Consider the following 16,948-nt stretch of genomic DNA (forward strand, 5'->3'; position numbering starts at 1 on the left):
TTCATGTCGAATTGGCTCTCTAAAATGACACATTTCAGATCTTCTATTTTGTTTAATAAGCATTTCTGATTATGGTAGATGTCAGTTATTGATAATATGCCTATATAAGTAATAACTTTGAATTACAACATTGACACGTTTCAGATTTTCTTCTGTTGATTTGTTAGGACACATTTCCATTTCCTTAGGCGTTCTCTTGAGTTAAGGGCATTTGGGGAGCCTGTAATTGCAAGTGGCGAGAATTTAATACATGCTATTTTAACTTGAGTTAGATTGAGGTCAATAATTTCTTGACTACAGATTCTTTTAAAGAACAAGTGTGAGTTGGTTTAAATTGTTGTTGATTGGGCTCTAATTTACACCCTTTGCTCTGTAACTAATAAGACATCTCAGCCTGGACAAAACACAAGTGAGATTTACATATGATGAAATCATCTCAAATTGACTAATTGTCAAACTTCAAGTAAGATTTTGTCATTTGACACTAACATTAAAAGACTTAAACTCCTGTTGTTGTATCTCTCAAGACATGAGAAGCGTATTTAAAGTGAAAATGTGATCTAAATCAGCCTCAGGCAGCCGGAGCATTCCTGATACAGTATGTTTGTTCTTGTGTTCTGGACTTTCCTGCTCCTGACACACATGCAGCAAAGCCCTTTTAAAACAAGCCAAAGTTGTTAGCTAAAATGCTAATATGATTCAATGTCAGCTCGAATGAGCTGTTTTGTGGCTTGTTTTCCTGCATTTCCCTAAACATTAGAGTAACAAAGGGCATTTCTTTTGTTTGAGCTCCCTTCCCCCCTCTGCACACTGTCACACAGGCCAAACCTCTCCACTCTTCAGACAAAGAGCTTCAAGAAAAACAGGAATAGGCCGGACTGTTCTTGTTCTCCTCCAAAGATACATATATGCAAACATTCTGATTCCCCAAGTATCAAAGAAGAACAATCAGTGTTTGTTGTTGAAAGAAGGATGATAAACTTTTCCAAAGTACTTCCAGACCTTCATCACCCTTCTGCAGATAAAAACGTACTGTAAGTCCTACTGCCTACACTCAATATATTGTGTATAACAGAGCCAGAGAGAAATATGAATCCTCCATTGGCCTTTTCTTAAAATTTAGGTAGGAGTTAATGGTGTTCTGATATGATGTGGGCTCCTACTTTCTTCCAGAGCTTTGGGGTGTCGTTCTGTAGGCCCAAACCTGAAATGAGCTGCCTCACCATGCCTGAAGGCCAGCAAGACCACCAACAACAATTTCTCTTGCAGACCAAGAGCAACACTCTCAACAGTCCCACACAACATTTGAATTTATGTTACTGATAAATAAGTGTGAACACATGAAGTGTGATCACATGAAGACTTTATATTTATATGAATCAAATGGGGGGAGGTTGCTAATTCCTTTAAAATATATTTATTGTAAATATTCAAATACCCAAAAAACTGATAAATGCAGCATTCACAAGAGGACAAAAAGTAATTTCATTCATTTTGGTTTTCATGGAAATAACATCAGTCATTTTAATTAATTATTATATGAAACTGAAAAAAAAGCCAGAAAATATTTGCATGTGATCAGCTGTAACCAGGAAATGTTGGGTATTTCTAATTGATACGTGACTTACTTATGACTCTTTGTGACGAGTCATCTCAGAAGCTTCAAAAGCTGCTTGCTCTGTTTGTTTGAGGTGGACGCTGCTGACCTCAGCGCTATGGGTGTCCACTCCTGCAGATTAGATTTACAATGATCCATGTTACATTCCCAGGATGCATTTGCTTTTTGGATCCCTGATGGCCAGTAGATCAATGCAGCTGTTCTCTGCCTGAACTTCCAAGGGGCATATAAAACTGAGGGGACCAGGCCACCAACTTAAAGAGTTAATGGCAGAAATTAAAAAGGTGTATTTCCCAAAATGGCAATGTTGTTCCCAGGTTTTCCTTTATGTAATTTAAATTGTGGTAACTTAATTAAACATACTGTAACTTGGGGATATCTAGAATAGCAGGACCCCCCCGCATAAGACAGGTCCACAAAATTAGCTAATGTTGCAGGACTTACCTCAGTTGTTACTGTACTTTAATGGTGTAAAATCCCTGAAATTTTGCAATTAATTAAATTACAGACACTTACTGACATGTACATAATATGGCAATTTTAGGACCCCTGGTGGTCTGTGGTGTAGGGAAGTTCACCACTTTATTACTGGATATTCATTCCGTTAGATGTTGGCTTAATTGATAGTTGGACATTCAGGGTGACTGATGACTGATTTCCAATGACTATTGTGTTTTGTTTAAAAAAAATTAAATAAAAGCATCCTTTTATAGACTTTGCTTACATGAGGTCATCCTCTGCAACTTAAAATGATCTCATTCACTATAGTATTTTGTTGATGATAATTACATGTTTAATGTATTACTGTGCTTTTAAAAAAGGCTCACATTTATTATATTTTTTTGCCTATATGTTGCAGTAGCCTTTCCATTAATGCAACAGCATTCAATTCTAACTTTGTGCCATGACCTCTATGGAAAAGTGACTCATGGGATTATTCAACCATGATAGTGACATATAAAACTGCCAGCACATTTCCATGATGAAGTGCATGTTCGAAAGGGCTAAAGTTTACCAATGTAACTGACTCACTAAGGCTTTGTTTGGACATCTGTGACTTTAATAATAAAGACTGAAAGAAGACATTTTGACATGTCCTAGTGGGAAAAGCACAAGTTACATCGTTTACACATAATTAAATTGAATGATGGCTGAATTCCATTTAGTTTCAGCATCCTGAAATTTTGCATGATGTCTCACTGTAACGCGGTCATAACTTACTGGCACACTTGAATAGCATAGAGCCATCACTAATATTACTATGACAAGTCAAAATGTCTGCTGTGAAAAAGGCCAGTATCACTAACATACAGTATATCCTACAATGCAGATGTTAAGAAAACATCCCCCCTTGCATCCCCTTCTACTTGCACATCTCAGCAGTCTGTGATGTTCACTGCAAGCCAGTTATTCAGCGATAAAGTGTTGTTTTAATACCCTCTCTCCTTCAATCTGCCTCATCCACTACCTCTTCAGTTACTGGTCTCCCAGAATTCCTTTCACCCCTTACTGAAAAACAGAAGTCTTGTTGCATTGCACTTGAAATTAGTCTCTGTGCCTTTCCTACAATGGATTTCTCTCTGGATGATTGTTGAATCTAAGCACAAAATTGTGTCTCTAAACACAGCTTGGAGTGTGAGGGACAAAACCCTAACTTTGACATTTCTGATATTCAACTCAGCAGTAAAGTAGCAGCAGTAAATATGCAACGTCAGGGTAAGAGGACGCGGTGTGCAACAACAATATCCAGACCTACACGCAAGGTAGATTAAAAATTGTTTGGATATTTTTAGGTTGGATGTGTTCCCATCGCCATTCTGCCTCACAGAGGTTCTCATCATTTCTAAGCCTAGGTTTTTCCATATTTCTTGGCATACCCCAAAAATGGCACGGTAGCCAGATGATTTTGATCTATTACCACCCAAAAAATTAACTAACCCTGGAATTTACCTAACCGGAGTCAGATTCTGATGAACAGTGGGACAAGTCAGCATAAGGGGATGTCAAAGGTTAAACCACTGCCTTTTTATGCCTTACAAAGAAAAGGAGAAGAGGAGGGACATTTACTGCCTTCCAGTTTTTCACAGTGGGTTTCAAGCATTGCTCTATACTGACATCACAGTTTCAGACAGGAGCAACATCCTGTTTGACCAAATGGAGAACAATATGCAATCAAGCTCTGAAAATAATGAAGACACCCTAAAACTGAATGACTCTATCAGTTATAACGTGCTGAAATCATCTAAGAATAAAATACTTTTATATACAACTTTGCTTACCCAAATGAAAGGTTTTACATTACAAGGACACAAAACTGAGGAAAATATCAAAGACATATAGGTACGTTGTCTAACAGCAGGGCCAGATTAAGCAGCTAGGGAGCCCAGAGGGCCCCGTTTCGCTTACTCTCTGGGCATTTTCCATGTATTAGTTAATAATTCATAAATAGTTTGTTTTAATTTAGCCATGCAAAAAAGTATTTAGGAATATGCACCATGGAACCACAATATAAACTTAAATAGTTAAGTCCTTATAACTAGATTATAACCCTTATAGTGGGTGTTTTGATAATACAGGTGTTACCTTCCGGCTCTCATCATTTCACTTTATATTGCCACACAGTGAACCTGGCGCCTTCAGTGCCATAACAGTCTTGAGCCATGGGGCAGCTGCAGCTTTGCTCATTTTGCCTGCTGTTCATTTCACAATTTCAAGATGGTTTTAGTGGTTATCATTTTTTTATTGCAACAATAATATTATTGGATGTCAAAGAATATGTGGCTTTTGAAAAGCATAGAGTTAAGTGTAGCTAGGAAACAGCAACTAACCGCCTGGATTGTTTAATATCACCTTAATGTCACAGTTTAAATACCATGATCAAAATGTCCAGTGGACAAACAAAACAGATGGTAAAAACTACAAAACTTGTAGAAGTCTTAGCTTTAAACAAGTTTGAATTTTGAATTATCACTTCCTTAGTTCACTTGCTCCTTTGTGTCATTATCACAGCACCATCGCATGATAAGAAGTAAGTGGTGGTGGCAGCACCACACTTCCCCACCAGAGGGCGATATTATACAAACATGGAGTCCCTGTGAGCTTTTTGTCAGCAGCCAAAGAGCCAGAAAAGTCAGCAGCATGAGCTGACTTGTTCACTCACAAATTTCAACAGGCTGATCAAAGTGGAGCGATGTGCGACCTGAGGCAGCAGAGCAGCCATTATAATCTATAGATGTGGGCCAGCAGCTTTAATGATGGAGGGTGCTGAGGGGGCTCTGATTCCTAATCGTCTTATCTGCTGCCAAACAACCAACACCACCTTTGATGTTGTTTGGTTTCTGCTAACAGAAGTGGTTTCTCTTCCAGTGGTGGCTGACTATTCTGGATCAAAATACAGGTTTTGCTCCAGCTCTAAAAAAAATAAATAAAGTATGGCTTTTGTCGCAAAAATGATACGTCCATTTTGGAGACAGAAAATTATGTTCATGGCAAATATTTGCAAGACTAGCTGTACAGTTAGTCAAAAGGTAAAACTCCTCCCATCAGATTTAACAAACGCAGTCAAGCTCAAACAAAACCTCATGTACCCTCTACACACAGCACCTGACAAAGGTTTGTCTGCTAAGGAAAGCCTCTGGAAGGGGTTTCCCCTTTGTGTCTCATTCAAATTGAATGTTGACCTGTTACTGATAAGTAACAGTTGTAATATAACATAATGCTTGAGCCAATGAGTCCAGTTGTGATAAAACAAAATTCATTGTTTATTACTAGAAATATTCTTCACAGGACCTAAAATTACTGGCTACTGCTAAATGAAAACACTACTGAGCATTTTCTGTATTTTTATACTATTTAAGGATAGACCATTGCAGCATTTAACCACTTCAGTTATAAGCAACATGTAGACAATACATGTCAAATATAAGATGAAAAGCATCACATAATATCTAAATTGAAATCTGGTGTTAGATGTGATTGCTTAAGGATTTTTTAGCCATACTTAGTGCAGCTTGTTACGCAGGCTTATATTTGCGCATTTTTATATTTTCAATGTTTCAGTGTGTAATAAAGTCAACAGATCTGAGGACTAATTTCTCTCCACATGCTATGAAGCCACAATGGGACACACAGTAATTCTCACATCTCTGGTTGTGCATTTTAAAAGAGGGTGAGACAACAAGACGCGGAATCTCTATGTCTTTCTGCCATGTCGATAATGACAGGTTAGGTTGGCAGCAGGGTGTCTGCTACGCCTCCTTCAAGAGAACTGCTCCTGAAGCCTGAGTGGGACTGGAGCCTGTCAAATTACAGTGGGATCCCACCTCACTTCCCACTCCCTCTTCCCTCCATCTGTCTGCCGTCTATCTCTTTACTGCCACTCCTCCTTTTCCGACTTTGTTTGTCTGTCAGTGTTAAAGCAGTATAACTCATTTTACGACGCGGAAACACAAAATGGAAATGGGTCTTATATCAACATGGCCGACAGTGCCCGTGCACCCCAAAATCATAGAGAAACATTGGACGAAACACTGTGTGTGTGTGTGATGCTTTGAGAAGATTTCTGGAATTCCCTCAAAGACAGATTTTCAAAATGGCAGCCGTGAGTGAATCTGTCCCACAGTGTGCACTGTGACAAGTATTTGATAGAATATCCAACCTTCAGCTCCTGCTTCATCTTATTTAGAGAAAATGTTGGAATATCTGAACTTTTAATGTCACACTGATAAAAGGCGATGGCTCTCAGAGGCCATTTTCTACAGCGGGCAACAATAGAGGTCCCTACAGTATGTCTTTAGCCCTTCCCCTCCCATATCCCTCATCCCTGCTTTGTCCATATCTAGCTCATCCTCTATTTCTCTCTCATCCCCCCCCCCATGTACTACCCCCACCCCATCCCACTCTATCTCTTAGCACCCCCCCATCCCCCCTTCTCTCTCTCTCCTCCTTTTCTGTCCAGCCCTCCTCTTCTTGCTCCAGAACTGTCAGATGGCATTAGCTCCTTTCACGCTCATGGCCTGTAGGAATAACAGCCGTGAACCTCGCCGAACAGCGCCATTCTCCTGCTCCAGTTAGCTCTACACTCAGCACAGGCTGTTGCGCAAATACCAATGTTATTCACGTTGTGCCCCTTTACTTACACAACATGCCCCACTAAAGGGCAAAGTTAGGCAGACGCAAATCTTAGCGGAGAAGGTCATGGCGCTGAGTAAAGATATGCGTGTATTGTATAACACGGTCACGCTCGCTCATAATTATCAGCTCGTCCCCCTGACTCAAGGATCGACCCACAGCTTTGCCAAGATCTGGCTCACGTGGATCAAAAACGGATCCACTTCTTATCTACTTATGGAGCCACAGGCCTGAAAATGTGTTAAATATGTCGTACTCAGCTTATTTCCCATGAAGTTTCAGCTGCAGGGCAAGTTGTGGTTGGTATTAAAACCCCACTGTGACCAATAAGCTGTAAAATGTGCAGTAGGTTTTATTGTGTGGAGAAACAGGGTAAACTGATTTCTATATGGTATGCATACATGTAACAGATGCTTCATACAGGCTGCTGATTTTCATGCCAAACCTCTTTCTGGTAGTTACTATATTCCATTAGGAAAAGATTTCACTATATTGAAAAGTTATTTTCAACATCAACATATGTATTGAAATCATATTTCTGATTAAAAGGTGTAATTGGCTAATGACATTTGGTAGAACTCTTCAGAGTAGATGAGCCAGGCCAGGCTAGCACCCCTCAGTGTGAGAAGCTGAACACCTGAAACAAACCCAGTTGGAGAGGAGATTTCTACTTGTAGCTGTTGTCACTTTGTCCAGACTGATAATCAGTCAATCTCATCCAATAGTTTTGGGGGTTTGAAACATGTACTACAGACAATTAGTTTGATTTAGTATGACTGTTAGCTTTACACACTTACTTTTGACATAGGAGTCTACGAACCCTTATAAGAAGACATGTGAACTCTACATACATCAAACATAACTTGATTATTAAACCACGTATTTACACTGCAATAATTGATTTATACACTGTAACATTACACACAAGGGTGAAGTCACTGTTGCACGTGTGAGGCTAGAAAAAACACTGCAAATACATTCTTGAGGGTGTGATCTGTATGGGCGACGCAATTATCAGTTTGACAAGTAAGCACAGATAGATTAATACAAAATATGAGCAGAGTGTAATTTCTCATCACTCTGTACTCGACAAGCCCAGCATGGAAGGAAGGCTTAGAGGCTAATAATCAAAGCAGATTAGCTCGAGCCCTGATAGATGCTACGCAAGCCTGTTAATCATCCGAGTGATAACCATGAATCATCCAATCAGTCAGAAATGAGCAGTGTGTTTCAAATTACGATTTTGATGGAATGATCTCTGTATCAGCGACCGATTAAAGTGCCTTCCATGACTTCCATTTGCCTCCTCTAGCCCATGTCGCTGTAATTCCTCCATGTTAATACATTATGTGTAAGTCAGTGCATATTAAGTGCAGCGAGAAAGGGTGGGCGGAAAACACTGGAGCTTCAGAGCACCGGTGTGACTGCGATCTCCGGCCTGCCTGCCCTGTGATTTAGCCTCGAAATGACAGACGTGCCCCTCATTGGGCTACGGGTGGAGAGCTAATGACATGCTGCGTGGGCTAACATGACTATTAGCCCACTCTGAGCAGCAGGAACTGACAGGAACACAATTCTGTCATTACGCTCTGAGGAGACCTCTAATCAGGGAGGCAGGGACACTAGGAGAGGCCAGTCGCACTGGTTTCGGTGTGGAGACAAAGAGGTATCTTACTATCTTGGTCTTACCTCAACTGTAGGAAGGCCTGCGTGCTGATGTACAAGTTTCAGATAAAAGAAATGCCCTCCAGGCTGTGTCATGATGAGAAATTGTGGATTTAAATTTTAAGTACACATTGCTGTTTTTCCGTGCCAAACAAGATTGCGAATTGTCGTATCTGAGAATGTGAAAACATCCCATTTTGTTTGTTATCGGTTATAAAAAATGTCGATTTTCGCTCAATTGACTAATTGATTAATGAACACATTTTTATATTTTATTTAATAGTGCAGCTCTAGCAAAGTTCAAGTCATTGACAAATTAAGTGTATCACTTTGAATTTTATTTTTGCCAGTGCTGAAATGCTTCTCAATGATACTGAACTTGGCAATATAACTGTACAACCTCGGCTGGCTTTACTCTACATTATCCGATGCTATAAACACTTTGGTGTTTTTGCCCCAATTCATCTTGAGCTGAACTCAAAGATCTTTCTCTATGTACACAAAAGGCCTATTTCTCTCAAATATTGTTCATTAATCCGTCAAAATCTGTGTCAGTGAGCACTTCTCCTTTGCCGAGATAATCCATCCACCTCACAGGTGTGGCATATCATGATGCTGATCACACATCTATTGCACAGGTGTGTCTTAGGGTGGCCACAATAGGCCATTCGAAAATGTGCAGTTCCATCACACAGCACAATTCCTAAGATGTCGCAAAAACAAAAGTGTTGCGTTTATAATTTTGTTCAGTGTATATATATATATATATATATATATATATATATATACATATACATATACACACACACACACACACACACACACACACACACACACATAAAAATACAAAATACCTGCTGTTCTGAAAGGCCCCGTCTGCTCCACATTATGATATCTGCATTTAACACATTACATATGCTTTATGGCTTTAAACTACCAACATCTGTGGATTTGCTGTCATAGGCACATCTCATCTTGTCATGAGAAAACACTTTCATTTTTCATATATTCCTGATAAATGCAAATTTGCTAATAAAGAGCTAATTTAAACGCTGCCTTGAACTACTTATATGGTGTTATGTGAAAAATCCACATGGGGTTGTAATAGCCAATTGAGGGTTTCAAAGTAAAATGTATTCGTCAGTTAGAATTACACACATTATCTTAAAAGAGCAACCACAACATATAGAACAACACGCATATATAAAACGTTCCCTCTCTGAGTAATGTGCTGTATATGAGCATCAGTATAATTTCACCACATAACTGACATGTGTGAAATTTCCTAATGCAGTAAACCCCACTCATCTTACACTTCAAGCGGATTAAAGCAAACACTGAGAATTATTTGGAAACAGCACTGAGGCAGGTTTACCCAGAAACATTCCTCCCTGCAGTAGGAGGAATGCAGGAATGTCACAAGCCTCCATGCTGTAGCTAACAGTCTGTATCACTGTGTTAATCATACATTATAATCAGTACAGGTCATACCTAGGTGTCTGGGTACTGTTGTGATGATATAGAAAGATCCTGAGAAATGACCTAGACCTTCACTCTCAGATTCAGATCTCTCTGCTTTATTGGATGTTGGATATGAGAGAATTTATTTTACCACACATTTCCTTCTAACAAAAAACACTAAATAAAAATTTAGTGTTGCTAGAGTTCTGCATGGGCCTAAAACTGAGACCCAGCCTATGCATCTTTAAGACCCGACCAGACTGATTCCAACTGCAAATCAGAGCTTCAAAGCCAGGACCTCAAGCAACATTTTTCCTTTGTTTTAGCCATTACTCGCCTTTTGCTCACCAGACTAAAGTAATGCATTGACTACACACACACACACACACACACACACACACACACACACACCATACTGATTCATTGAGTATCATTATTGACATGGCTTTTCATCTACACATGCTTTAAAACTGTGATTTTTGGCTGTTTGACTTTTTAAACAAACTCCATGGGGTTTGAGGAACAAATAGCCCAACCCCTGATGTGGGTAATGTCACCGACTTCACCAACACCAAATCTCATTCCAAACTCAATTCAAACGTTTGCAGCCCTGCCTGCCACTAGGCATTGTTTATGTAATTGCAACACAAAACCAGTTTGGACGCAAACAACTGCCACAATCAGAGAGACAAATAAGGACATCTCTTGATAAAATACTTTTGAAATAACGCAAACAAGGACCCAGTCTCAGCCCAAAGCCAGTGGTGGAAATTAAGTATATTTCATCAAGTATTGCACTTAAGTAATTAAGAGAATGAATACAGAGAGAATGTCCATTGTCTGCTAATAGATACTTATATTCCACTACATTTCAGGCAAAAATATTGTATGTTTACTTTAATATATTTAAAATTCCTCTAAACATATGATCAATTTAAATTGCTTCACTTTAATAAGCTACTTACATGTTAGAGTCAATAATACAAAATAACTCTGAAAGGGGCCATTCTGCATGAGTAATTTTTATTTATTTATTTTTTGCTGATAATGCACACTATTTTCCATATATACCTACAACAGAACAGTGGAGGGCAGATGGCTTTGAGTATGTTAATAAATGTCCTGTATTGCAGGGAAAAAAGTTTCCAACAAGCATGAAAGCTCTCCAGAGCAGATGGATGAGTCAGCAGTCTGATCCAAGCTAATGTCACAAAGTGTCACTAAGACCAACCAAGCTAACTAAGGAGAAAGAGCATAACCGGGTAAATGGGGCAACCTGGGCAGAAAATGATGAGCTACAAATTCTAGACAACTTTCTTAGACAAGGATTATTCAGGACTGACCAATTTGGCCATCTAAAAAAAGAAAACACAAAGACTGAAAAAAACTGACAGTCTGCTCACTACTTCCTAGACTATATCACTAGTAGTAACAGTAATAGCAGCAGTAGCAATAATGCATGTGGCAGAAAAAAAGCATCACACTACAGCATTTCATTCTATTGATGATTTAGTTCGCGACAAATAACCTTCATCAAACAGCACACATATGATCAAAACGCTGAGTATTCCACTTACCCAGGCTACTTTCATTGATTGCATCTGTGGAAACAGAAAACAGAAAACTCTTATCAATAAACATGATCAATAGAGATGGAATTGTCAGGACATACCGTCTTTAAGTAGTGAGGCTCTAGACTTCTTCACTGGTATTGTTATGTCTATGTGCTAGGTCGAGACAATTGGCCTGACATGCTGAGGCCTGTACTGCGGGAAGGAACAGGTATGCATAATGAACCCAGTGCAGTGTTGCACTATGGTGCAGGCAAAACAGTATCAGTCATAAGACTGTCATGGCTAAGACCTCTGAACCTAACTACAACACAGAAATGCAAGATAAAGGTAATGCTGCTTACTTCATGTACTTGTAGCCTACTGCCCAGTTTGTACTTTTTGTATTAACACCCACACACACCCAAGAGTGTGGGGTCCCCAGGCAAGGGTGGAAATAATTAATTTTTAATGTAGTTATTGCTACATCCACCAAAAATACATGTTCATTACAAGTAAAGAAAGAGGTGCTGGAAAAGTTTTGACTTGGAAATTTACAATTTTGATTGCTAAGATGTTCCACAGGAAGTATAAAATTGTTGAGATAGATAGATAGGTAGAAGATACACAGACCTAATATGTCTTTAAATTAAATATACACCAATACACTAAATGTAATTATTCTTTGCAATAAAATAAAACAAGTATTTCTGATTATTGACCAATTAATTATAGTATTAAATGAGGTAGCACTGAAACATTGTGGTACAACTATCTATCTGTGCCTCATTTCCTGCACATTTCCTGCCCACAAAGATTCTGATAAAATTAAGGCGCATAATTAGTGAGCAAAAGAAATTACAAAATTTTGTCAGTTTAGCAGCACAATGACCCAGAAGAGACTGACTTCTCAAGTCAAGAACTTCTCAAGAAGTGTGTGTAATGAGCTGGGCCAGTAGATGAGACTACTTTGTTCACAACACACCATATAACTGATTAGTAGCCACTTAAAGGATTGACTTTTATATAAAATTGTTTTATTTTTTTAAAAAATTTTTAGGAAATAATTGCAGAGGTCCAGATCTCAGAGACCTCATAGCAAGCTGCAGCCATCGGCATAGATATAGGTGGATGAAAGGAACATGTCCCTATCAATGTCAAACTCAATTAACTTAATTAAAACAGCATTATGTTGTAATTTTATCAAAAATTTAAATATCTTCAAAATCATTTTGATGGCACACTGACTTGTAATGGGAAAAAGGGTTCTCAGTTATTACCACTCTGAGCATAATGCTTTACGGTACCATATCACACAGCAACAAGGCTCTTCAGCTAGCTATAAGGAGAAGCTTGCTTGGTATTGTCAGTATGGATATCATGGCAGAGGCTGCAAAGTGACCGAAGAAGACTTCATCATAACAAACACAGCTGTCCTTATTTGCGAAAGCTGTGAATTACACCAAATTGCAAAAGAAACCCACCAAATCTTACTTAATTTTGTTTTAAATGTTCAATGTGTAAGTTTTAGTGGCATCTAGTGTTGAGGGTTGCAAAATGCAACCAACAACTCACTCAACGTTCCCCTCTCCCTTTGCAAGCGTGTAGGAGAATCTATGGTGGCCGTCACGCTCTGTCAGCTCATGTGGTCCTCCATTTATCCAAATTTCTCTTCTCTTATTACTTCTTACTAGAGGTGCTCCGATCAGGATTTTTTGGGCCGATCACCGATTGCTGAAAGCAGCATCAGCCGATACCGATCACCGATCACTGGGTCTATTTGGAGCCTTTTATTTATCATGTAGCATTATATAGTATACTGTATATTTATTTAATTGGTCCTAAAACAATGTATTAAGTGTTAAAGTTAACAGATGATAAAGTATCATGAAATGACAACTGTTTATTTTATTGCCAGGAAACATGGGCAACAAATTCCGCTCAATCTGTGTTACAGACTTAAACCATAGCAGCTTTTGCCTGGTTACTGTGAACATCTTATAGCTTAACAAATATAGCTTTCCTGTGGAATAAACTACAAAAACAGAACAAACAGCATCTTTATAAATTTACTACAACCATTAAAACTGCAACAAAAAAGGCTGTAGCCAAAATATTTAGGAGATAAAGGAGCACAGGCATCATGAGTCGATGATAAACTCTGAAGTAGCTGCTTTTTGTTCTGGAAAGCTCAGGCAGGTTCTGTGGGCTTTAGGGGGGAGAGAGAGGAGCAGAGAAAGGGAGAAGGGCTACAGAGAGGAGTCATAACTGCCTTCAATGAGATTTGAAAATAAGGAAAATTTAAATAAAAAAAAATAGGCTACAATGTAAATTCCATATTATACAGTCAATTGTTAATATTACATAGGCTACTATATTCATTCTAATTTCTTATGGTTTGCCATCAGTAGGCTATAGGCCTTATATCATTTCAGTGGATTGTTTTCATTTTTAATCCTTCTGCAGGAAGCACAGTCTACATATCTTACATGCTGCCACCAACTTTACCAGAGGGAGAGTAGCACTTTAAATACGGGCAGAAGGTTTTTCTTTGACTTTATAAAGGTTAAAAATACGGGAGATTTACAGGGAAATGGTAGGTTTGACGTGAGAGGAGTAGAGAGAGGAGTTGGGTAATGTGAGGCTACATCCACACTGCTACGTTTTTAAAACAGTTTTATAACGAAAACGATCTTCTCCGTCCACAGCAGCGTTTCAGCTGCTTGTCAGAGTTGATCTCTGTCTATATTTGAAGGACTGAAAACACACATCTAGTGGCCGTTCAGGTAGCCTACACTGTGCATGCGCATGCCAGTGTAAAAATGAAGCAGATGGTCTACTCCGCAGTAGCAGTCGATTTAGCGAAAGAAGAAATTAATACAGACCAAGGACCACACCAGGCTTTTTTCTTTTTTTTTTGCATTGACCGACAACAAAGTGGAACTGTTACTGAAAGTAACACGGGAGTACGAGAGACGGCAGCGGAAAACAGACTGGGAGTTGTCGCAAAGTAAATACACAGTAGGCTAGGCTAACTGTTAAGTGTTATTTACACAGTACTTATATTTTAATAAAAATGCCAAAACTAAAACTCCTTAAAGCATCGTGTTTTTGTTTTGCATGACTGATAAGACCGACTCACAAAGCCAAATGTGAGTGTGTGTCATCCTTTTATAAAGTCCACTGTTTTGTCCATCGGGTCAGCAGCGTTTTCAAACAAACATCTTCTGATTCACCGTTTTAATTTGGACGGGAGGCGGAAACTTCATCACTGTCTTCGTCGCTGTCTTTGTCTTCTTCTTTAGTAATGAAACGCGCTCTGTAGAGCAGTTTGACTGTTTTGGGCCACTGTAGAAACATGGCGACGCAACATGGCGACTTCCATGTAGAGGACCCGCGGTGTATGTAGATGTAGAAATGTCTCATTCTAAGGTAATAAAAACGCTTCATTATGTAAGGTCTTTTTTTAAACACCACTGAAAACATAGTTATGTATATTATTTGCATTTCTGTCAACAGATTCTACTAAATATTACACACTGAGGATTACACATACTTTTAATAAAAAAAGATCCACATAATACAAGTTTTGGGCATGTTATAGGAGCAAATATATACATCAATGAAGCAACCATTCTGCAGAATTAATTTGTGTGTATATGGCACCTGCGCTTACACAAATGTGCATATTGCTCAACCAAGGAACCATTGTAAAAGTTCATTCTTGGCCTGGGAAACAATACTCATGGACACTAACCTTTTCCGGGCTTTCAACCACAATTCACTGTCATCTTCAGGAGACCGAGTTTGCGCCAGAAAAAACTAATTATTTTTATTGTATTTTGTTTATTACAAACATTTTTCACCTACCATAGTGTCCATGTTGTTAGGTACCTGACTTTGAGATGTCTGCCTCCACACCAATAAAATGGAAGTAAATCGAAGTGCTTTTCTGGAGCTTACAGCATTGAAAATTTACATTAAAAATATTAAACTACATATTTTCCAGAAACAAAGTCCCAGTTACTTCTTTGGTGGAAACAAATCTCATTTCAGAAGCAAACAAAACCTATATGCATTGCTAGATACCACTGGGGGCAAAAGTAATTCTTCTACATTTAAGACAATGTTCACCCTCCAAACATCATAATATCTGTTATTCATTACATAAAGAATAGGTCATGTCAAATATAGCAAAGGGTATGTGTGAATATTTAACACTGGTTAATAGATGTCTAAAAATACTGCACATAACAGCCTCAGTTGATTTATCAGATTAATCTAAAGGCTACACAACCCCTGCCCTCCTCATCAGCAGCTTAGCGAAATGCTCCTGACATCCTCACACCGAGCGCCGAGAGCAAGGCGGCCTTACAAGGCAGAAATGGTGACATCACCCGAACAACAGCTAAACAAAATAGGCCACAGCTGTTTGGTTCTTTAGGCTACAAATTAGACTCAATATGTCACACAGCATCACATCACAAGGAGGATGGTAGAAATAAGCACTGAGCCATCTATGTATGACAGAGCTGCTGCTATCTTTTTCAGTTTGCTTACTTTCTCTGTTCCGTTGTTAGACACAAAGATACATAGCTCATGCTAATTTGCACTAGATGAGGAAAGAGCAACGGAGGATGTATTGGTGGGGAATGAATGAATTATAGAGGGATTTAAATAATAAATGGTCCCTCTTCAACCAGACGAGAGTCTTGAAAGAGGGGGGTACTCAGTGATGTAGCGGGACACTTTGTGTCCCACTACTCTCTAAAGAGATCTGGGGCATATGAATTATACCTTACTGGGTCCATTATCACTTATCAAAGCAGCAAATGAATTATTCTGTAGGGGCCCTTGCGTATGCGCATACAGCTCTGCTATAGTTCCACTTCAACAAGAAAACAGAAGGTTAGAGAACACCTGGGAGGAATCATTTAGCTGTCAGCGTGGACACATTAAGACTTCATATATAAAACAGTTCATGAAGCCATTAATGATGCAGACATAGTATTCACCACACTGATTAAGTTGAAGAAATCCAAGATTAAAAGGAAAAGAGGAATAAGGAAAAACGGAAGGGTGGGGGATCAGTGGCGAAAAGGGTGTGTGTGTGTGTGTCCCCCCCATAAGTGTTGTTTCTCAGACCTCCACTTAGAGACTGTAGTCTAAAAATATCCCAGCCAAGCTCTGTGGGAAGGCTTCCCCCGAAAACCAACTCAATATTTCACTAGCAGCATGTGGGGAGCATCTAGAGTATCTGCCTCAAGAACCAGTCACTGTGTTGAAGCCTCCTCCCTTGTCCGAGTCTTCGATTTCTGCCAAGCAAGGCAGACCAACATAGAAAGTCTCCTCTTAAAATCCAATTATTTTGATGAAGGCCAGTGCTGAATGCCAGACAAAACACATACAGAGAGTTTTCAAGCGACCAGGTAAGGATTGTTTGGCCCCGCTCACTCTTCTTTTTTTTTTCCACGTCTTGTAAAATGTTGCACAAAATCCTGATAAACAGCAGTTCCACTTTGTG

General features: G+C 39.1%; 1 protein-coding gene across 2 annotated transcripts in view; it reads right to left on the reverse strand.

Annotated features, from left to right (window-relative positions):
* The window catches only part of LOC119892010 (nuclear receptor subfamily 6 group A member 1-A), a 96,255-nt gene that overhangs the window by 30,640 nt on the left and 48,667 nt on the right, over positions 1–16,948 (reverse strand). Inside the window, exon 3 of one of the 2 annotated variants that reach the window (XM_038704064.1) lies at positions 11,452–11,475. The exons of the other annotated variant lie outside the window; for it this stretch is intronic. Within the exon in view, the coding sequence (XP_038559992.1) occupies positions 11,452–11,475 (24 nt within the window). The remainder of the gene's footprint in view (positions 1–11,451; positions 11,476–16,948) is intronic. 2 annotated transcript variants of the gene reach the window in all.

This window comes from Micropterus salmoides, unplaced genomic scaffold (genome assembly GCF_014851395.1).
Source record: "Micropterus salmoides isolate LMB-PRFRI ecotype aquatic unplaced genomic scaffold, ASM1485139v1 Ms_hic_scaffold_7, whole genome shotgun sequence".
Lineage (NCBI taxonomy): Eukaryota > Metazoa > Chordata > Actinopteri > Centrarchiformes > Centrarchidae > Micropterus > Micropterus salmoides.